Source organism: Microtus oregoni, unplaced genomic scaffold, assembly GCF_018167655.1.
Source record: "Microtus oregoni isolate MIOR12 unplaced genomic scaffold, Mior012 000095F_ref0000231, whole genome shotgun sequence".
Lineage (NCBI taxonomy): Eukaryota > Metazoa > Chordata > Mammalia > Rodentia > Cricetidae > Microtus > Microtus oregoni.
This window is the reverse complement of record NW_024544708.1, coordinates 537,245-553,617: the sequence shown is the minus strand read 5'-3', so window position 1 is coordinate 553,617 and position 16,373 is coordinate 537,245. Positions and strand designations below refer to the sequence as shown.

The 16,373-nt window shown below is 38.2% G+C and overlaps 1 protein-coding gene across 1 annotated transcript; it reads right to left on the bottom strand.

Annotated features, from left to right (window-relative positions):
* Nucleotides 1-161: 161 nt before the first annotated feature.
* Nucleotides 162-13,322, bottom strand: LOC121442753 (zinc finger protein 431-like). Its single transcript, XM_041644344.1, has 4 exons — nucleotides 13,201-13,322; nucleotides 5,599-5,725; nucleotides 5,341-5,401; nucleotides 162-4,132 (listed from the first exon to the last, which is right to left on the bottom strand). The coding sequence occupies exons 1-4, from the start codon at nucleotides 13,201-13,203 to the stop codon at nucleotides 2,995-2,997; spliced, it is 1,329 nt and encodes a 442-aa protein (XP_041500278.1). The 5' UTR covers nucleotides 13,204-13,322; the 3' UTR covers nucleotides 162-2,994.
* Nucleotides 13,323-16,373: the final 3,051 nt, after the last annotated feature.

The following is a 16,373-nucleotide window of genomic DNA, read 5'->3' as shown; positions in this document are numbered from 1 at the left end:
TTTTACACACACAGTTAATGGCTGATTATCATACTTTGTTACATCTATATAAGATAAATAAAAATAAATGAAAATACTTTTTTGAATACACACATGAGGTATTTAATGTTTCTTATAATTTCTTTTATCAGTCATTTTAACTTTAACACTCTTAAATTCTCTTGAAAAAAAAAAACAGCACATATTGGGTGTTCATCATCTGTCCTTGGACTTGTACTCAAGAGCAAGACAAATGAGCATCATCAGTTCAAATGTTTCCCTGAATCATTACTAACATTCAATGGAAAATGAATAACAAACAACAAAATCGCAAGGGAATTGTGAAAAGGTGAAAATCAAAACCAGGAACAACAAACCACCACCCTTACATGAAAAGTATAATCAAACATGGCCTGATATTTCAATAACCAATGGGACAATTATACAATGGGGACAACATTCTATACATTACAGCAGATTAACACCTATCACTAGGTACAGGCACAATAGAAGATAAATAAAGGCCATAGAAGGAATATAAGGTCTACAAAATAAACATCATTAAATGGATTTGCCACACATATAGCACTTTACTGACTACCACAAATGTTTAAAAATAGAAATCAGAATGGAATGATCACCACCATCAGTCTGGAGTGAACATGGTATGTAATTTACTTCCTTCAAGGCTATCATGCAAAATATTTTTTCTTGAAACTAAAGACAACTGTGATATCTAAAGTCATTAACAAATTGTTCTCATGAACAGGGATTTCTTCTTTATGAGTTTACACATATTCCATACTTCCAGTGATATAAATAAAACTTAACATATTTACAGCAATAGAGTCATGGCTAGGTGACTAAAAATGTTCATTCCCAGGACTAAGATCAGATTTTTAACAGCTTCCTGTAATTCCTGCTACAAGATGATCCAAAGTGTTAATTTTCCCAGGATACAGAATGCAAATTCATATACCTACAGGCATACACACATACATCACATAATTACAATTAAAACAACTTTCATCATGAATTGGTTTGTGTAAAGAGAAGGAAAATTTAAGCTTGAAGTAAGAAAAAATAATCCTCCTAAATTGGTGGTATTATTTGGGAAGAATTAGGACATGCTGTCATGTGGAAAGAAATATGTCACTGAGAGTAAGCTATGAGAATTTACATCCAGACACCAACTCCAGTTCCCATCCTCGGCTCCATGTGGGAGGTTAAGGATATGAATTCTTAAGCTCCTGCTTTAGGTGCCATGTCTGACACTTGTTGTCATGACACTTTCATGTTGATCCTTTTATCCTATAGAACCAAGAGCCAAATAAATTGCATCTGTAATTTGAAATAGTCATTACATCACAGCAAAAAAGGAGCAAGTAGACATCCATGATTCATATCTGAATTACTTAAGCCATGCAATTGAAGAGAAGTATAAAATCTAAAATGATTACTTTATTTATATTCATAGTGCAAGAGTTACAGTTCTGGAGGGAAAGGTACCCTTACTGCATGAAGTCAGGCAACACCTACAGTTGTAAAGGAAAGATCAGTCCACTAGATGCAGCCATCCTATTCCTTTCTGAGAGAGAGCCATCACAGTTGGGATCTGCTCCATTCTAAGAGAGTTGCCCAGTAGAAACCTCTGTTGCTGAAAAAAGGTGTCCATTGTTTTGTCCTCTTTCTGGGCTAAACGTGTTTCTAAGGATAAGTATCAATTGTATCTCAGTTCAGCTCCACAAGGGAGTTTCTGATCCATCTCAGTGCAAGGTCTTCATACAAATCACAATCAAGAGATGTATTTGGGAAGGAAGAAACCAGGAGTGTGGTTGCCTCTGCCATGGCAGAAAGTGGCAGCTGCCTACTGAATGGCTCATATAAGGCTTCTTAGAACCAGAGGCCTAAGGATATTTGGAAGGGAGGTATTGGTTGGATTTCAATCCCTGAGCTTGAATAAGCTAAAAGATGGGCTGGATTTTGTGCTCAGTTGGACAAGGATGAAGTGTATTTCTTTGGCTCTGGTTTGAGAGCCAAAGTATGTTTCCTTCACTGGCCCTTTTTTTGCCTTTTTGGCTCTGTTTAAAGGGTTGTTTCTTTCACTAACTCTAGATTCAGGAAAAAAGTGTTTTCCTTTGGATCTCATTTCAGTACCAGGGTATAATTCTTTGACTAGCTCTTCTAACCATAGGATGTCATAAATTAAAAATTTAGGTTTTGTCCATCAGTTTTGCTAGTGTAAACAAAATAAAGAGGTATCCTAGTGCTTGAACAGATTGTTGAAACTGTCAATTTTTTTGAAGAGTAAATGTTGTTGGTTAAATGACTGTAAGTGTATTAGCTTTAAGAAGGAGCCCTCAGTTTCTTCTTCAGGTACCCAAGGACTATTATAATGTGGAAAAAAATTTATCAGATTGATCACACGCAAAAGTTTTACTCCTGTATAAATTGCAAAACATTATCACACCAAATTCCTTGATAGAGTTTCATTGCAGTATGGTATTTTTCATGCTTTTGAAGACTACACTCATTAAATTCATAGTTTATCTCCAGGATGGTTTATTTTATGTAGTTGGAGATTATTGTGACAAAGGATTGACCACATAGATTCCATTCATGGTTTCTCTTCAGTATACGTACTTTTATGCATTTGAAGATGAATAAGAAATGAAAAGGCTTTCCCACACTGATTCCATTCATACTTTTTCATGTTCTTTTATGCCTTTGAAGATGACTGTGCTGTGCAAAACCCTTACAACACTGATTTCATTCATTGGGTTTTTCTCCAGTATGCATGCTTTCATGCACTTGAAGAGTACAGTGGTCTGCAAAGTTCTTGTTACACAGATTACATTTGTAGGGTTTCTATCAAAAGTGAGATGTTTTATGACTTTTAGGATTCCTGGGAGTTGTAAAGGCCATACAACACTGATTACATTCATAGGGTTTTTCTCCAGTATGTGTTCTTTTATTTAATTGAAGATGACTGCAATATGCAAAGGCTTTACCACACTAATTACATTTATATGGTTTCTTTCCAGTATGTGTTTTTTTATGCTTTTGAAGATTACTGTGAGCTGCAAAGGCCTTACCACACTGATTACATTCATAGGGTTTCTCTCCAGTATGTGTTCTTTTATGCACTTGAAGAGAACTCTGCTCTGCAAAGTCCTTACCACACTGATTACATACATAGGGTTTCTCTCCACTATGTGTTCTTTTATGACTTTGAAGATTACTGTGAGCTGCAAAGGTCTTACCACACTGATTACATTCATAGGGTTTCTCTCCAGTATGTGTTCTTTTATGCCTTTGAAGAGGACTAGGTTGTGCAAAGGCCTTACCACACTGATTACATTCATAGGGTTTCTCTCCAGTATGTGTTCTTTTATGCAATTGAAGATGACTATGACGTGCAAAGGTCTTACCACACTGATTACATTCATAGGGTTTCTCTCCAGTATGTGTTCTTTTATGGTTTTGAAGATTACTGTGAGCTGCAAAGGCCTTACCACACTGATTACATTCATAGGGCTTCTCCCCAGTATGTGTTCTTCTATGGTACTGAAGAGCACTGTACTGTGCAAAGGCCTTACCACAGTAATTGCAACCATAGGGTTTTTCTCCAGTATGTGTTCTTTTATGTTTTTGAAGAGCACTGTACTGTGCAAAGGCTTTAGCACACAGATTACATTCATAAGGCTTCTCTCCACTATGTGTTCTTTCATGACTTTGAAGATGACTGAGTTGAGCAAAGGCTTTACCACACTGATTACATTTATAAGGTTTCTCTCCAGTATGTGTTCTTTTATGCTTTTGAAGATTACTGTGACGTGCAAAGGTCTTACCACATTGATTACATTCATAGGCTTTCTCTCCAGTATGTATTCTTTTATGACTTTGAAGAGTTTTGTAAAGAGCAAAGGCTTTATCACATTGATTGCATTCATAGGGTTTCTTTCCAGTGTGTCTTCTTTTATACATTTGAACATAACTGTGATAAGAAATGGCTTTACTACATTGACTAGTTTCATAGGTTTTCTCTCCAGTATGGGTTCCTTCATTCCATTTAAGGTAAGTATCATATGTCAAGGGTTTACCACATTGAATATATACTGAAAGTTTCTCTTGAGTTTGAATTCTTTCAATCCTGCAAGGATAATTGGCACATATAAAAGTTTTACCACATTCAGCACATACTGTTCATACACATTTGAATGAATTTATGCTACAATATGTACTAATTATAAAGAGAAATCAGATCATGAGTTTTTATAACTGTGTCTAAACTCGTTTTTCTCTTTAATTAGGGGTTGTCTTGCAACTCTGAAAATACCTTTGATGGTAAATTCTTTTCTTTCTTGGCTTACCTTTTCCTCTTTACAGATTTTTTTCTATATGGTATTTTACACATATTGGAAGAGAACAGGATAAACTCAGAGCTTTACCAACTTTATTGCAATCATAAATTCTCCTATACTGTGAATGTGATTACATTTGCTATGTGAACTAGGGCACCCAGAAGTATTTGCACAGTTCCAGAACTCTAGGGATTTTTTTGCAGTGTGAGTTTGTTCATGTATGAACAATGATGGTAGAAAACCAATTACTTGTATACTTGAATCAAATTCAACAATTATAATCTACATGGGGACTACTGCTTGTGTTCTAATTGTTCTTAGAGAGTGGTATGCTATATTTCACTATCTCTATGCTCATACACTTGTATCAAGAGTAACATATGGTACACATAGTATAGAATAACAAATAAAAGATTTCCACATTGAATTCTCAGGATTTACTTGCTGTCCCTCATAGACTTGTGGTATAGGTATAGGTATTAAGGTTTCTCCACAACAATAGCCCCTTGACTCTTGACTCTGCCTCTCTCTCACTAAACTTAGCACAGTCACAAGAAGTATATGAGTAAGACAAAATTTACAATGGAATATTGGTTTAGTAGAAAGTTTTGCAGATATACAAATTATTATTTATACAAATACACATATATGTACATACAAATATATATATATAAGTACAAAAATATCATCTCTTCAATGTATATGCCTTTTCATTAGAGTAGCAAGAAATAAATGGATTCAAAGATCTACAATAAAGCTCTCATGGTGCTGTGCCTCAAATGGTGATATCTATTTAGCCATTGCTTTCTTGACTTCCTTTTAAAAAGAATGTCATTCAAATGCAATTCACATACGTGAAATATGGATTTGTGAGAATTTAATAACCATTAATGCACTTAGAGCTGTGCTTCTTTACACTGCTGCTTTTGTTTAAAGCTTTCAGGACACATCACAGTTTCACCAGAGGCGTTGTTATCAGCTTTCATGTGAAAATTACCTTTTATATCTTCTAGAACATTGACAATATTCTTCACTATTATGGTCTTCCCAAATGTATCCTAAAATATAATATCAGAAAATATCTGTTATGTTATCAAATACTGTGCAATAATGTTACTATCTTAAGAGAACCTTAGAACTATGACTGCTTTTTTCACCTCATTATTCTTCTTTCTAAATCAAATTACAGAAGAACATTATTAACCAAGGAAAAGTTGTCCCCTTATTTTGAAACATGAAGGAAATTCATTTTTACCTATACTAGCGAGGTTCCTGTAGGTCTCCAGCATCACATCTTTGTAGAGATTCTTCTGGGAACGATCCAGCAAATTCCACTCTTCCCAAGTGAAGTTGATATGCACATCATCATAGGTCACTGCCCTCTAAAATATTTCATTCATGTGTATAAGAGAAGCATGATGGTGACAACATTGTAAATGTATACTTCTTTGACAGTATAGTCATATAATTCTGGTGTTCCCCACTCTTATTTCATGACACAGACATTCACTTTAGAAGGAAATTGAATAGGAGAGGCAAGTCTGTCATTTCTGTACCCTTTGAATGGGATATCACCTTACAAGGAACTGTCTATTAACAAAGAGAGACAAGGAAACAGATCATCAGGACATAGTAGACATGAAAAAAAATTGTACGAAGAAATACTAATTACAAAGCAGAAAAATACAATGGACAAACTGGGTGTATTGACTCATGCCTTTAAGTGCAGCGCTCAGAAAGCAGAGGTGTGTATATTTGTCTCTGAGTTGAATGCCAGCCAAGTCTATGGAATCGTATCCAAGACAGGTGGAAGTACACATTAAGATCCTGTCTCGATTGCAAAAATCAGTGAAACAAACAAATCAAATAGAAGAATTCAGAGGTTTTTACTGAAGTTCCTACAAAGAGTGATGCATTCGCTTCAGTTCTGTATTCAACTTCCAGAGACATCTGAAGTGCCCTAATTTAAACTGCAATGCCAGTAACATTTTATGAAAGGAAATTTCATATTTAAAACAGTTACAAATGGACAGTTGAAAATATTAGCAATAAATGTTGGGCATAAATAATGAACACAGGTCTGGAGAGATGGCTGAGTAGTACTGAGCTCTTGTTGGTCTTGTATAGAGGTGGGCACAACTGCCAGTACTTACATGGGGATCACAACTATACATTATTCTAAGTTCAGGATTTCTGAGACGCTTTGATCACTCTGAGGACTAGGTACCCATATGGTGCATAGCCATGCAGACACATAAAATAATCACATTGAGTAAACAATTCAAAGCAAGCATAACAAGCGATTCACTGACTCTGAATGCTCAGGCAGTATTAATGTCATGACTACATGGCATCCTGGGAATGAGAATGATATGCTCTCTCAACTTTTCAAATTCAAAATATGCATGAAGCTGAGCACAGCAGCATACATTTGACATGTAAAAAACCTACATTCCAGGGCCATCACTCAATGACATAAAAACAAATAGAGCCCGGAATGATGTCCCCCTTTACTTTCAGGAATTTGTAGCCACACTACAAGGGTTACTCAGATAAGCAAACAAAACAATTAAAACTGCAGGTTACCAAACTCCTGAGCACTAAATAGCAACTGTTTCTGCTCTATCCAATGCGATTTAGTGGTCAAGCTTATAATGATGGTAAAAGCATTTCAGTATGACTAGGAAGTTAGCTGATTAATTTCAACCACAACACAGTAGATAAAAAGGTCAGGAAATTAGTTGACAGTATTGAGACTCATCACATAAAATGAGGAATTTCATCCAGAGAGGCTTATCCTAATAAAGGTTCACAGGAAATTGAACAAAAGCCACCAAGGAGAGAAACTTGTTCAAGTACATGATCTTCTCTGGGAGGCTGTTCATTCAATGAAGGACACTCTGACCCAGTCACTAGTGGTTCATAGTCAACCATGTAAAATGAGTGAACTCCATGAGAGCAGGGGCAGATCCAGACCAGCATCATTTGCAGAGGCAGGACTGGGTTAGGGACAAAGGCCAGAGCAGGCCAGAGGTGGTGAGCTCCATGGAAGCGAAACTGAACTAGCTAGCTAGGCTAGAATTATACCTGACTTTTCATTAGAGACAATGAAAGCCAGAAGGTCGTGTTCAAGCATTATGCAGACATTAAGAGACCATGGATGCAAGCACAGATGATGATACCCAGCAAAACTTTTACCACCATAGAAGGACAAAGCAAGATATTCCATGACAAAACCACATTTAACCAATATCCAGCCTCAAACCCAGTCCTACACAAAATACTAGAAGGAAAACTCCAACCCAAGGAAGCTGACAATATTAAAAGAACCACAGAAAATTGATAATCTCATAGAAGCAAATCCCAAAGAAGGGGAAAATGCACAAATTAACCTCACCAACAATGAAAACTAAATTAACAGGAGCTAGCAATCACTGGTCATTAATATCCCTTAATATAAATGGACTCAACTCACCTATAAAAAGGCACAGGCTAATAGATTGAATACAAAACCAGAATCTATCCTTCTTCTGCATACAAGAAACACAACCTTAAAGACAGATATCATCTAAGAGTAAAGGGTTGGGAAAAATATACCAATCAAATGAACTTAAGAATAAAGTGGGTGTAGCCATCCTAATATCTAACAAAATAGACTTCAAACGAAAATAAATCAAAAGAGACAAAGAAGGACATTTTATATTAGTCACAGGAAAAATCCATCATGAGGAAATTTTAATACTGAATATCTATGCCCCACATACAAGGGCACCCTCATATGTAAAAGAAATACTTCTAGCCAGGCGGTGGTGGTGCACGCTTTAATCCCAGCACTTGGGAGGCAGAGGCAGGTGGATCTCTGTGAGTTTGAGACCAGCCTGGTCTACAAGAGCTAGTTCCAGGACAGGCTCCAAAACCACAGAGAAACCCTGCCTCGAGAAACCAAAAAAAAAGAAAAAAAAGAAAAGAAATAAGTGTAAGCCAGGCTGTGGTGGCAACCACCTTTAATTCCAGTACTTAGAAGGCAGAGGCAGGCTGATCTATGTGAGTTCTAGACCAACCTGGTCTACAAGAGCTAGTTTCAGGACAGGCTCCAAAGCTACCAAGAAACCCCGCTTGTCTCAAAAAACCAAAAAAAAAAAAAAACCAAAAAAAAAAAAGCCAAGAAAACCCCAAAGAAAAAGGTTGTCCACTCTCTTCATATCTATTCAATATAGTTCTTGACATGCTAGCTAGAGTAATAAGACATGGAAAGGAGATCAAGGGGATACACATCAGAAAAGGCGAAGGCAAACTCTCACTATTTGCTGATAATATGACAGTGTCCTTAAGCAATCCCAAAAACAATACTAAGGAACTTGTACAACTCACAAACACTTGTAGTAACGTAGCATGATTAATGATTAACTCACACACACACAAAAAAAAATCAGTAGCCCTGCTGTACACAGATGATAAAAGGGCTGAGAAAGAAATCAGAGAAACGTCACCTTTCATGATAGCCACAAATAGCATAAAATATCTCAGAGTAACTATAACCAAATAAGTGGAAAACTTGTAGGACAAAAACTATAAATCTTCAAAGAAAGAAATTGAAGAAGACACCAGATCTTTCATGCTCTTGGGTAGGTAGAATTAGGATAGTAGAAATGGTAATCATTTTTTTTTAATTTAAAATATTTATTTATTATGTATACAATGGTCTGCCTGCATGTATCCCTGCAGACAGAAGTTGGTACCAGATCTTATTACCAGTGGTTGTGAGCCACATATGGTTGCTGGGAATTAACTCAGGACCTCTGGAAGAGCAGTCAATGCTCTTAACCAGTGAACCATCTCTCCAGCCCCCTAGAAATGGCAATCTTATCAAAAGAAATCTACAGATTCATTGCAATGTCCATCAAAATCCTAGCAAAATTCTCCCAGACCTCAAAAGAATGGTAGTCATCTTCATAGGGAAAGGCAAAAACCCAGGATAGCCGAAACAATCCTGTACAATAAGAAATTCTGTAGGTATCACAATCCCTGACATCAAACGAGGAAGAGAAGACTAGGCCCTGGCTGATGGCTCTATACATCATCCTGTAACCACCCAGAGTTGGACAACTGCAGGATTACAACCGCTTTCTGGGACAACCCTGAAAAGTACTTGTGAAGGGAAATCTTCACAGTGGGCAGAACTTCAAACAGTATACATTTTCATACCATTTATTTGGAAGGAGAAATGACCTAATGTGCACCTAAGAATTTACTTACTGATGGACGTTATCCAGTGGTTTGACTGGAGGATCAGGGATTAGTAAAACACATGATTAGAAAATTGGTGAGAGAAGACATCTAAGGAAGAGGAATGTGGATAATCTCTGCAAATGGGAAAAGGGCCTAAAGATCCTTTTATTCCACATAAATACTGATCAAAAGGTGAATTCAGCTGAGGAGGAGTTCAGTACTCAAGTAGACAGAATGACTCTCCCATGGCATATCTTCAGTAACTTTATGAATAGGGGATGGATTGTTTTTAAAATCACCATGCCACTTTTTTTTCTTCACAGTACTTCTAAAGGGGACAGGGTAACCACCAGTCAGGGGTTAGCTAACGGCTGCTGATCTGATCAGCACCAGACACTGCAATTTCCATGGGCCTAGGTCTGAGTTTACACGTATTGTTCTAATAGTGAAAACAAAGAGGAGACCCAGGCCTCTAGATAATCAGTTCTGGAGTATGCTGCTATCAACCATTCTGAGAGTGGGCACTGTGGGTCTGTGACACCAGCAGGCGATCTTTCTCAGGATTTCAGTTAATTGTCTCTGCAGCTGTCCTTGATAGTAAAACACAAGCAGTATGTTTCCTGAACTAAAGTCATCAGTAAACTGAGGTGAAGGTAAGAGTAAGGAGGTAGAAATGTTTTGATGAAGATATTCCCATAAGTGAGGTAAAACCAGGACAAGCTTATACTTCTATCTGAGCATCTGTGAGTCGCCACCTTTGGGCAAACAGTACTTCTATGTCCTTGGATAGCTGCGAATATCTTAAATGAGTTGCATTTGGCTATACCCTAAACACTGACCAAATGGCTCCTGCTAAAGATAATTGCAGGAAGGGAGAGCTTGGCATTTATCTAGGAAAGAGAAATAATGCCCTGGCAGTGGGAAATTGTTTCTCCCATAGCTAGGGCAAAGCGATCAATAAGTCCCAAAAGAATAGGCAACCATCTGAGTTGTTGGAATTAATTCACAAACGTGTAACAGAAAGTGAGCTTCCTTTAGGAAATCTACAGATAAATCAGCCACTTGGTTCACAAAACAATAATGCAAAAAATCCTTGCCTTTTGTTTTAACCCTCACCAAAGCCCTTGGTTCTAATAAGTCACTCGTGAAAGAATGGCTGAGCGATTACTTTAAAATGTTGCAGCTTGCCGTAAGTCTCCTGCCTTCATAGAACAACACACAAAACCACTGAATCCTACTATGCTACAAAGTCAGCTTTGCATCCTCACCCCAGCAAAGCAAAAGCCCTGTACCACTTCGGACTGGCAGGCCTGAATGAAGGACCTGACTAGCTTGTGGTGACTGAGGGACAAGAGCAGGTCCCTTGAAGATACGGTGTGCTTAAAAACACAGCACAGTGATTCCTGGCACTGCATCCCCCTCCAGACCCAGATTCCAAATCTACAGAGAAAAGCATTTCAGTAACACTTGCTTTGACTCTTAAAGCTGACCCAGCAACCATCCTGCACTCCACAGACTCTTTCCATTCTTCTGCCTGGACACAATGTGACTAGCCCATTACAAAATGCTTCCCCATTTTCCCAGGTGGAAGGGTGCCCAAAATTAAGAGAGATTTTAGGGGAGGAAAAGGAAATGATCTGTGGCTTCACACTGAGATTGGGTGAACTGAAGGTATCTGGATGTAGCAGGGACTTTAGACAACTAGGAGAGAAAAGCAGAAATGAGAAATAAAATCCAAGATATTAGGTCTTTCTCCCATCAGAAGACTGGATGATGGCGCCATGGCATTAGGGGTTTTTCAATTAAATCCATTTCAATCTCCTGACAACTTAAGAAAATAAAAAGTGTAGTCTTTAGAATATACTGAACACTTAGAGAGACGTGGAGCAAGGAAGAATGGCTGTATGAGCTCTATATTAGCTACCACATTTACTCAGTGGGAAAATGAAATCATGGCAGTATTGTCAAGGTTCTGTGCTTGACTGGAACTGACAGAACAAACGCTATGTATGTATTTCAAAAGTGGATTTATTAGGCTGTGGGCCAGCTAGTCCAACCTTGACTGTCTACCAATAGAAAGTTGAAGAATTCAATAGCTATTCAACCAGTGTTCTCAGATGATCTTCAGGATATACCAAAATTCCTAAGAACTGGACTCTAAAGAGTAAAAGAATGACCTTCCCAACCACAGGCAGAGAAATCACACAAAGAGAAAAAGCTTCCTTCTTCAATATTCTTTACATATGTAGACTGCCACCAGAAGGTCTCACCCGGATTAAAGGCAGTTTTAGTTAGCTCAAATGATTCAGATTAATATAAAGTTTTGCCACTTAAAAACCTTGAGGTAAAGTGTCTCACAGATGTACCCAATTCATTGTGCATTTGTGTCTTCCACAAGTAATCAGTTTGGCTACCAAGAAAAACCATCACAACAGCCAAAAGAGAAGGAATGAAAAAATTTCTTGCTTCCAAAATGCAAGAACATGGGAAAATATTTCTTAACAATGATTTTCTTAAAAATGAAAGCATGGGGACTTTATTTAGGGATTCTGGCCATGTTAAGGTAGAGTTCTCTCTTTCTTTTTTGTTTTAAATTAATTGGTTAATTAATTAATTAATTTATTATATATACAATATTCTGTCTGTGTGTATGCCTAAAGGCCAGAACAGGGCACCAGACCTCATTCCAGATGGTTGTGAGCTACCATGTGGTTGCTGGGAATTGAACTCAGGACCTTTGGAAGAGCAGGCAATGCTCTTAACCAATGAGCCATCTCTCCTCTAAACATACTCAGTTACCAAATCCACTTCTGAACATTATCACAATTTAAAAGCTGAGATATTTAGGGACATTCTCACCTCAAAGTCATGCAGGAACTTATAAAAATTATAAAAATGATGGATAAGTAATACTGGCATGTTCATCTTGTATCTTAAAGTCTTAGCTGCAAAATCAAGAAAACGGCACCATGATATTCAAGTGCTTTGGGTCCTATGCAACATTTTAATGATATTTCATCTAAGAGACATGTATCGATATCACAATACTCACAAACACAACAGACACAGAACACAAATACATGAAACAGGAAATAAAAGTCACCTATTGTACAGTGGTCAGTGCTTTTAGTTGGATGTCTTTACTGAGTTATTTTTCAATCAGAACAAGGCTGCTTTTGCCTCTGTGCAGACTGACTCAGAAGAAGACCAGTTTCTTCCAGGAAGGAGGAGAGAGAGAGTTAATTTTAACTATCCTTGGCTGTTGTCTGTCTCAGCTATGTGATATCACTGGGAGAATTTTATTCTTTTGTCATTTAACCTGTTTTTAATTTGACTTGTGCCTGTGCTTTGCCTCCATATCGCTGCACAGTGCATGCTGAAGTTGACAAGAAAGATGTTTGTAAACAGATCACCATGCTCCCAATTCTCTAAGCAGATTAATGTCACAGCACAAAGTTATTCAGAGTTCTGTCCCTAGGTCGAGAAATTAACAAGGATCACATGGGACTTCACAGCACAGGGAATCTGGCGGCAGGTTACCACACGGATCCCGGGAGGACGCAGCACACTGTCTTCCGCCCCTCACCCACTGCCCCTCCCCATCTGGAGACAGCATTCCCCCGCTCACCATGTTGTGGTTCCCCAGCTCGCCAAAGCTCTCAGTTCACCATCCGCCAGCAGCAGCAACTTTGCCTCAGCACAGGAAAGCACAGTCGCCAGTGCCTCCGTGAAGCTGAGTCTGAAAACGGGTGCCCGGAAGAGCCCTGCAATGCTTCAGACTGGCAGGTCACCTGGAGGACCTGATTGGCTAGTGAGATCTGAGTGACAAGAACACCTCCTTTGGGGTTATAGTGTGCTTAAAGACACAGCACAGTGGCTCCTGCCCATTCCAATCAAAGATCTTTTCTAGATCGGCCAAGATTTGCATTTCAATTGCACTCGCCCCTGGCTCCAAAAGCAGACCCGGCCATCTTCTTGCACTCCATAGGAACTTTCCGTTTTCCCTCCAGGACACACTGTGGCTAGCTAGCCTGTACTGTGCACTGTGCTAGGTGGGGGCAGTGATTTCCTGTCCCACACGGGGAAGGATGCCCAGAATATTAACAGTTAAACAGAGTTTTAAGGTCAAAAGGAGATGTTTGTTCTGTGCCTTGAGTCATGCTGAGGTCGGATAAATTGAAGATACTTTATACACAGTTTTTACAGGGATTTCACACAACAGAAAAAAGAAAAGCAGGAGCCACATCTTAAACAAAATGACAGGTCTTTCCCCCATCAGAAAGCTGGATGATGGCTCCATTGTTGTGTGAGTTTTATTCCTGAAGTTCAAAGCAAGCTCCAGACAAATGTATAAAAATCAAAAGAGTAGTGTTCATGGAAATTTGAATACATAGAGAATAATTGAGCTCGGAAGAATGTCTTCATGAGCACTATTGTTAGCCAACACGTCTCCCTCCATGGTCAGGTGAATAAAATATACAACTGCAATATTCAAGATTCTCTACATGAACAGGACAGGTAGAATGAATCTCACCATTATGTAAAAAGTGAGCTTATTAAAATGTCTCACAAACTGTGGTTCAGGCCATCTAAAAATGGTTGCCTACCAATGAAAATTGAAGAATGCAGGAGATTGGTTCTCAGCCTTTCGTCTAAGATCAAGTGAAATATCCAGTAGTTGTTCAGCCATGAGGCATGATGTCTCAGTTAGTTTTAAGTATTCGCCAAGATTAAAAAGAAATGGGCTCTAACGCTAGTAAAGGAATAAGCTTGGTAGCCAGAGCTAAGGCAAAGAGGTAAAAACAAACCTTTTCTTCTTCAGTATACTTTCTATGTGACAGCTGTTACCAGAACATGAGATGCTGTTAAAGTTGGGTCAAAGTCTTTGTTTGAATCGGATTTTTTTTTGAGATTTCAAGACAGAAATTTATCTGTGTAGTTATGGAACTCATTCTGTAGGCCAGACTGATGCCCAGATTTGTTTTTTAGCAAAGGTAGAGCATGCTGCCTTTTTGCTCAGTGCCTGTTTTCTATACAAATTTCTATGTGGTCTATGAGTTGGTAACTTTGTGGGGTTGACTCTGTGTAAATTTGAGTGTTAGAACAAAGAAAGAATGTTGTCACTCTGAGGCCTCCTGGTGTGGGGGAATGGAACAAGGTCTCTCCATTGTCCTGCAGAAGTCGCAATGCTGAGGTATTTGGGAACAAATCCTATTTCTAAGGGAAGAATCATGGCTTCACAAGGTTTCCACAGATATGAGAGTGACTTTTCCAAAAGACAAGTGTTCCCACAGCTCTGCAAAATGGGATGCTCCATGTGGACAAAGACATATACATGTCCCTTGCATCTGCCTATTGGTCTGTTAGCTGTGGATTCACTGTATAGTCTTGTGGGTTCCAACATCTTTCTGTGTTCCCTCAGCTTGTCACCACAGGTATTACTTTATTGTCATTGAAGTCTACTTCTTTAGGATTCTAGTATATATACAAAACCGTTGAGACGCCAATCTGGTGGGTCTGAGCAACATCTAGATTCTTGAACTTCCCATTCCCTGACAGCCATTGTTGGACTTTACTCTGTAAATTATTCCAATAAATTCTCATATACACACTGATAGGAAGAGAGAGATAGAGAGAGGAGAGAGAGAGAGACAGATTTAGTCCATAAATTCTGAGACTCAATAGAATCCTATTATACTGTGATTTTTAGCCAATTAAAGTTTTAAACTTTTAGTTGGTAATTTTTCTACTTATACTCTAATTACACATCTGAAACGCTTTTTAGCAAATACTTTAGTATCATGTTATATACATTTTAAAACAATAACCTTTCATACTGTAATGAGATAAGCAATATGGGAAAGTGTGAAGCAAAGGGTTAAGCGCTACTTCTGACAGAAAATAATTTATAAAAGAGAATGAGCCATTAGGTTCATGACAAGATTTGCTTATTTTTTTTGATAAAGTTGCTAGATACTTGCTAGTGGAAAGGTATTTATTGGTTTAGTCTTGTAGTCATTTGTTCCTTAAGTCTATTAAAATTTAAAACTAAGTAAATTGATGCTTAAAAGGGAAATACCACCATCAAAGCTCTGACCTCCAAAGAATGGGAAAGTAAACTCTGTCTCCAGTTCTAAAGTCACATTTAGAATTTTAATTGAATGATGGGGCTGGAGAGATGGGATTTTCTGAGTTCTAAACCAGTCTGGCCTACAGAATGAGTTCCACATCTACACAGAAAAATCCTGTCTTGAAATCACCAAAAAATAAATTCGAATCAAACAAAGACTATGATCCAATTTTAGTCAGCATCTTACATTCTGGTAGCAGCAGTCACAAATAAAGTATTTTTTTTTTTAAAGCTTTTTGAGACAGGCTTTGTCTGTAGCTTTGGAGCCTGTCCTGGAACTAGCTCTTGTAGACCTGGCTGGCCTAGAACTCGCAGAGATCTGCCTGCCTCTGCCTCCGAGTGCTGGGATTAAAGGCGAGCGCCACCACTGCCCGGCTCATATAAAGTATATAGAAGGAGAAAAGTCTCTTTTTTGCCTCAGTGCTCTAGCTCTGGCTACCAAGTTCATTCCTTTACTAGCATTAGAGCCTACTTCATTGTAAATTTGGTGAATACTTAAACCAGCTGAGACATTGAGCACTGTGGGCAGAACAACTACTAGATTCTTCGCTTGATCTTAGACAAAAGGCTGAGAAGCAATCTATTGGATTCTTCAATTGCCATTGGTAAGCAGCTGTTCTTAAGTTACCTGGACCACAGCTTGTGATACATTCTAATAAGCTCGCTTTTTA

Excerpts from the sequence above, each read along its gene's own strand:
- LOC121442753 (XM_041644344.1), bottom strand. Across the intron at positions 5,402-5,598 it reads CAGGAACCTCGCTAGTATAG|GATACATTTGGGAAGACCAT; the intron begins GTAAAAATGAAT and ends ATTATATTTTAG. Across the intron at positions 4,133-5,340 it reads TGTTCTAGAAGATATAAAAG|GATTGAAAGAATTCAAACTC; the intron begins GTAATTTTCACA and ends TTATCCTTGCAG.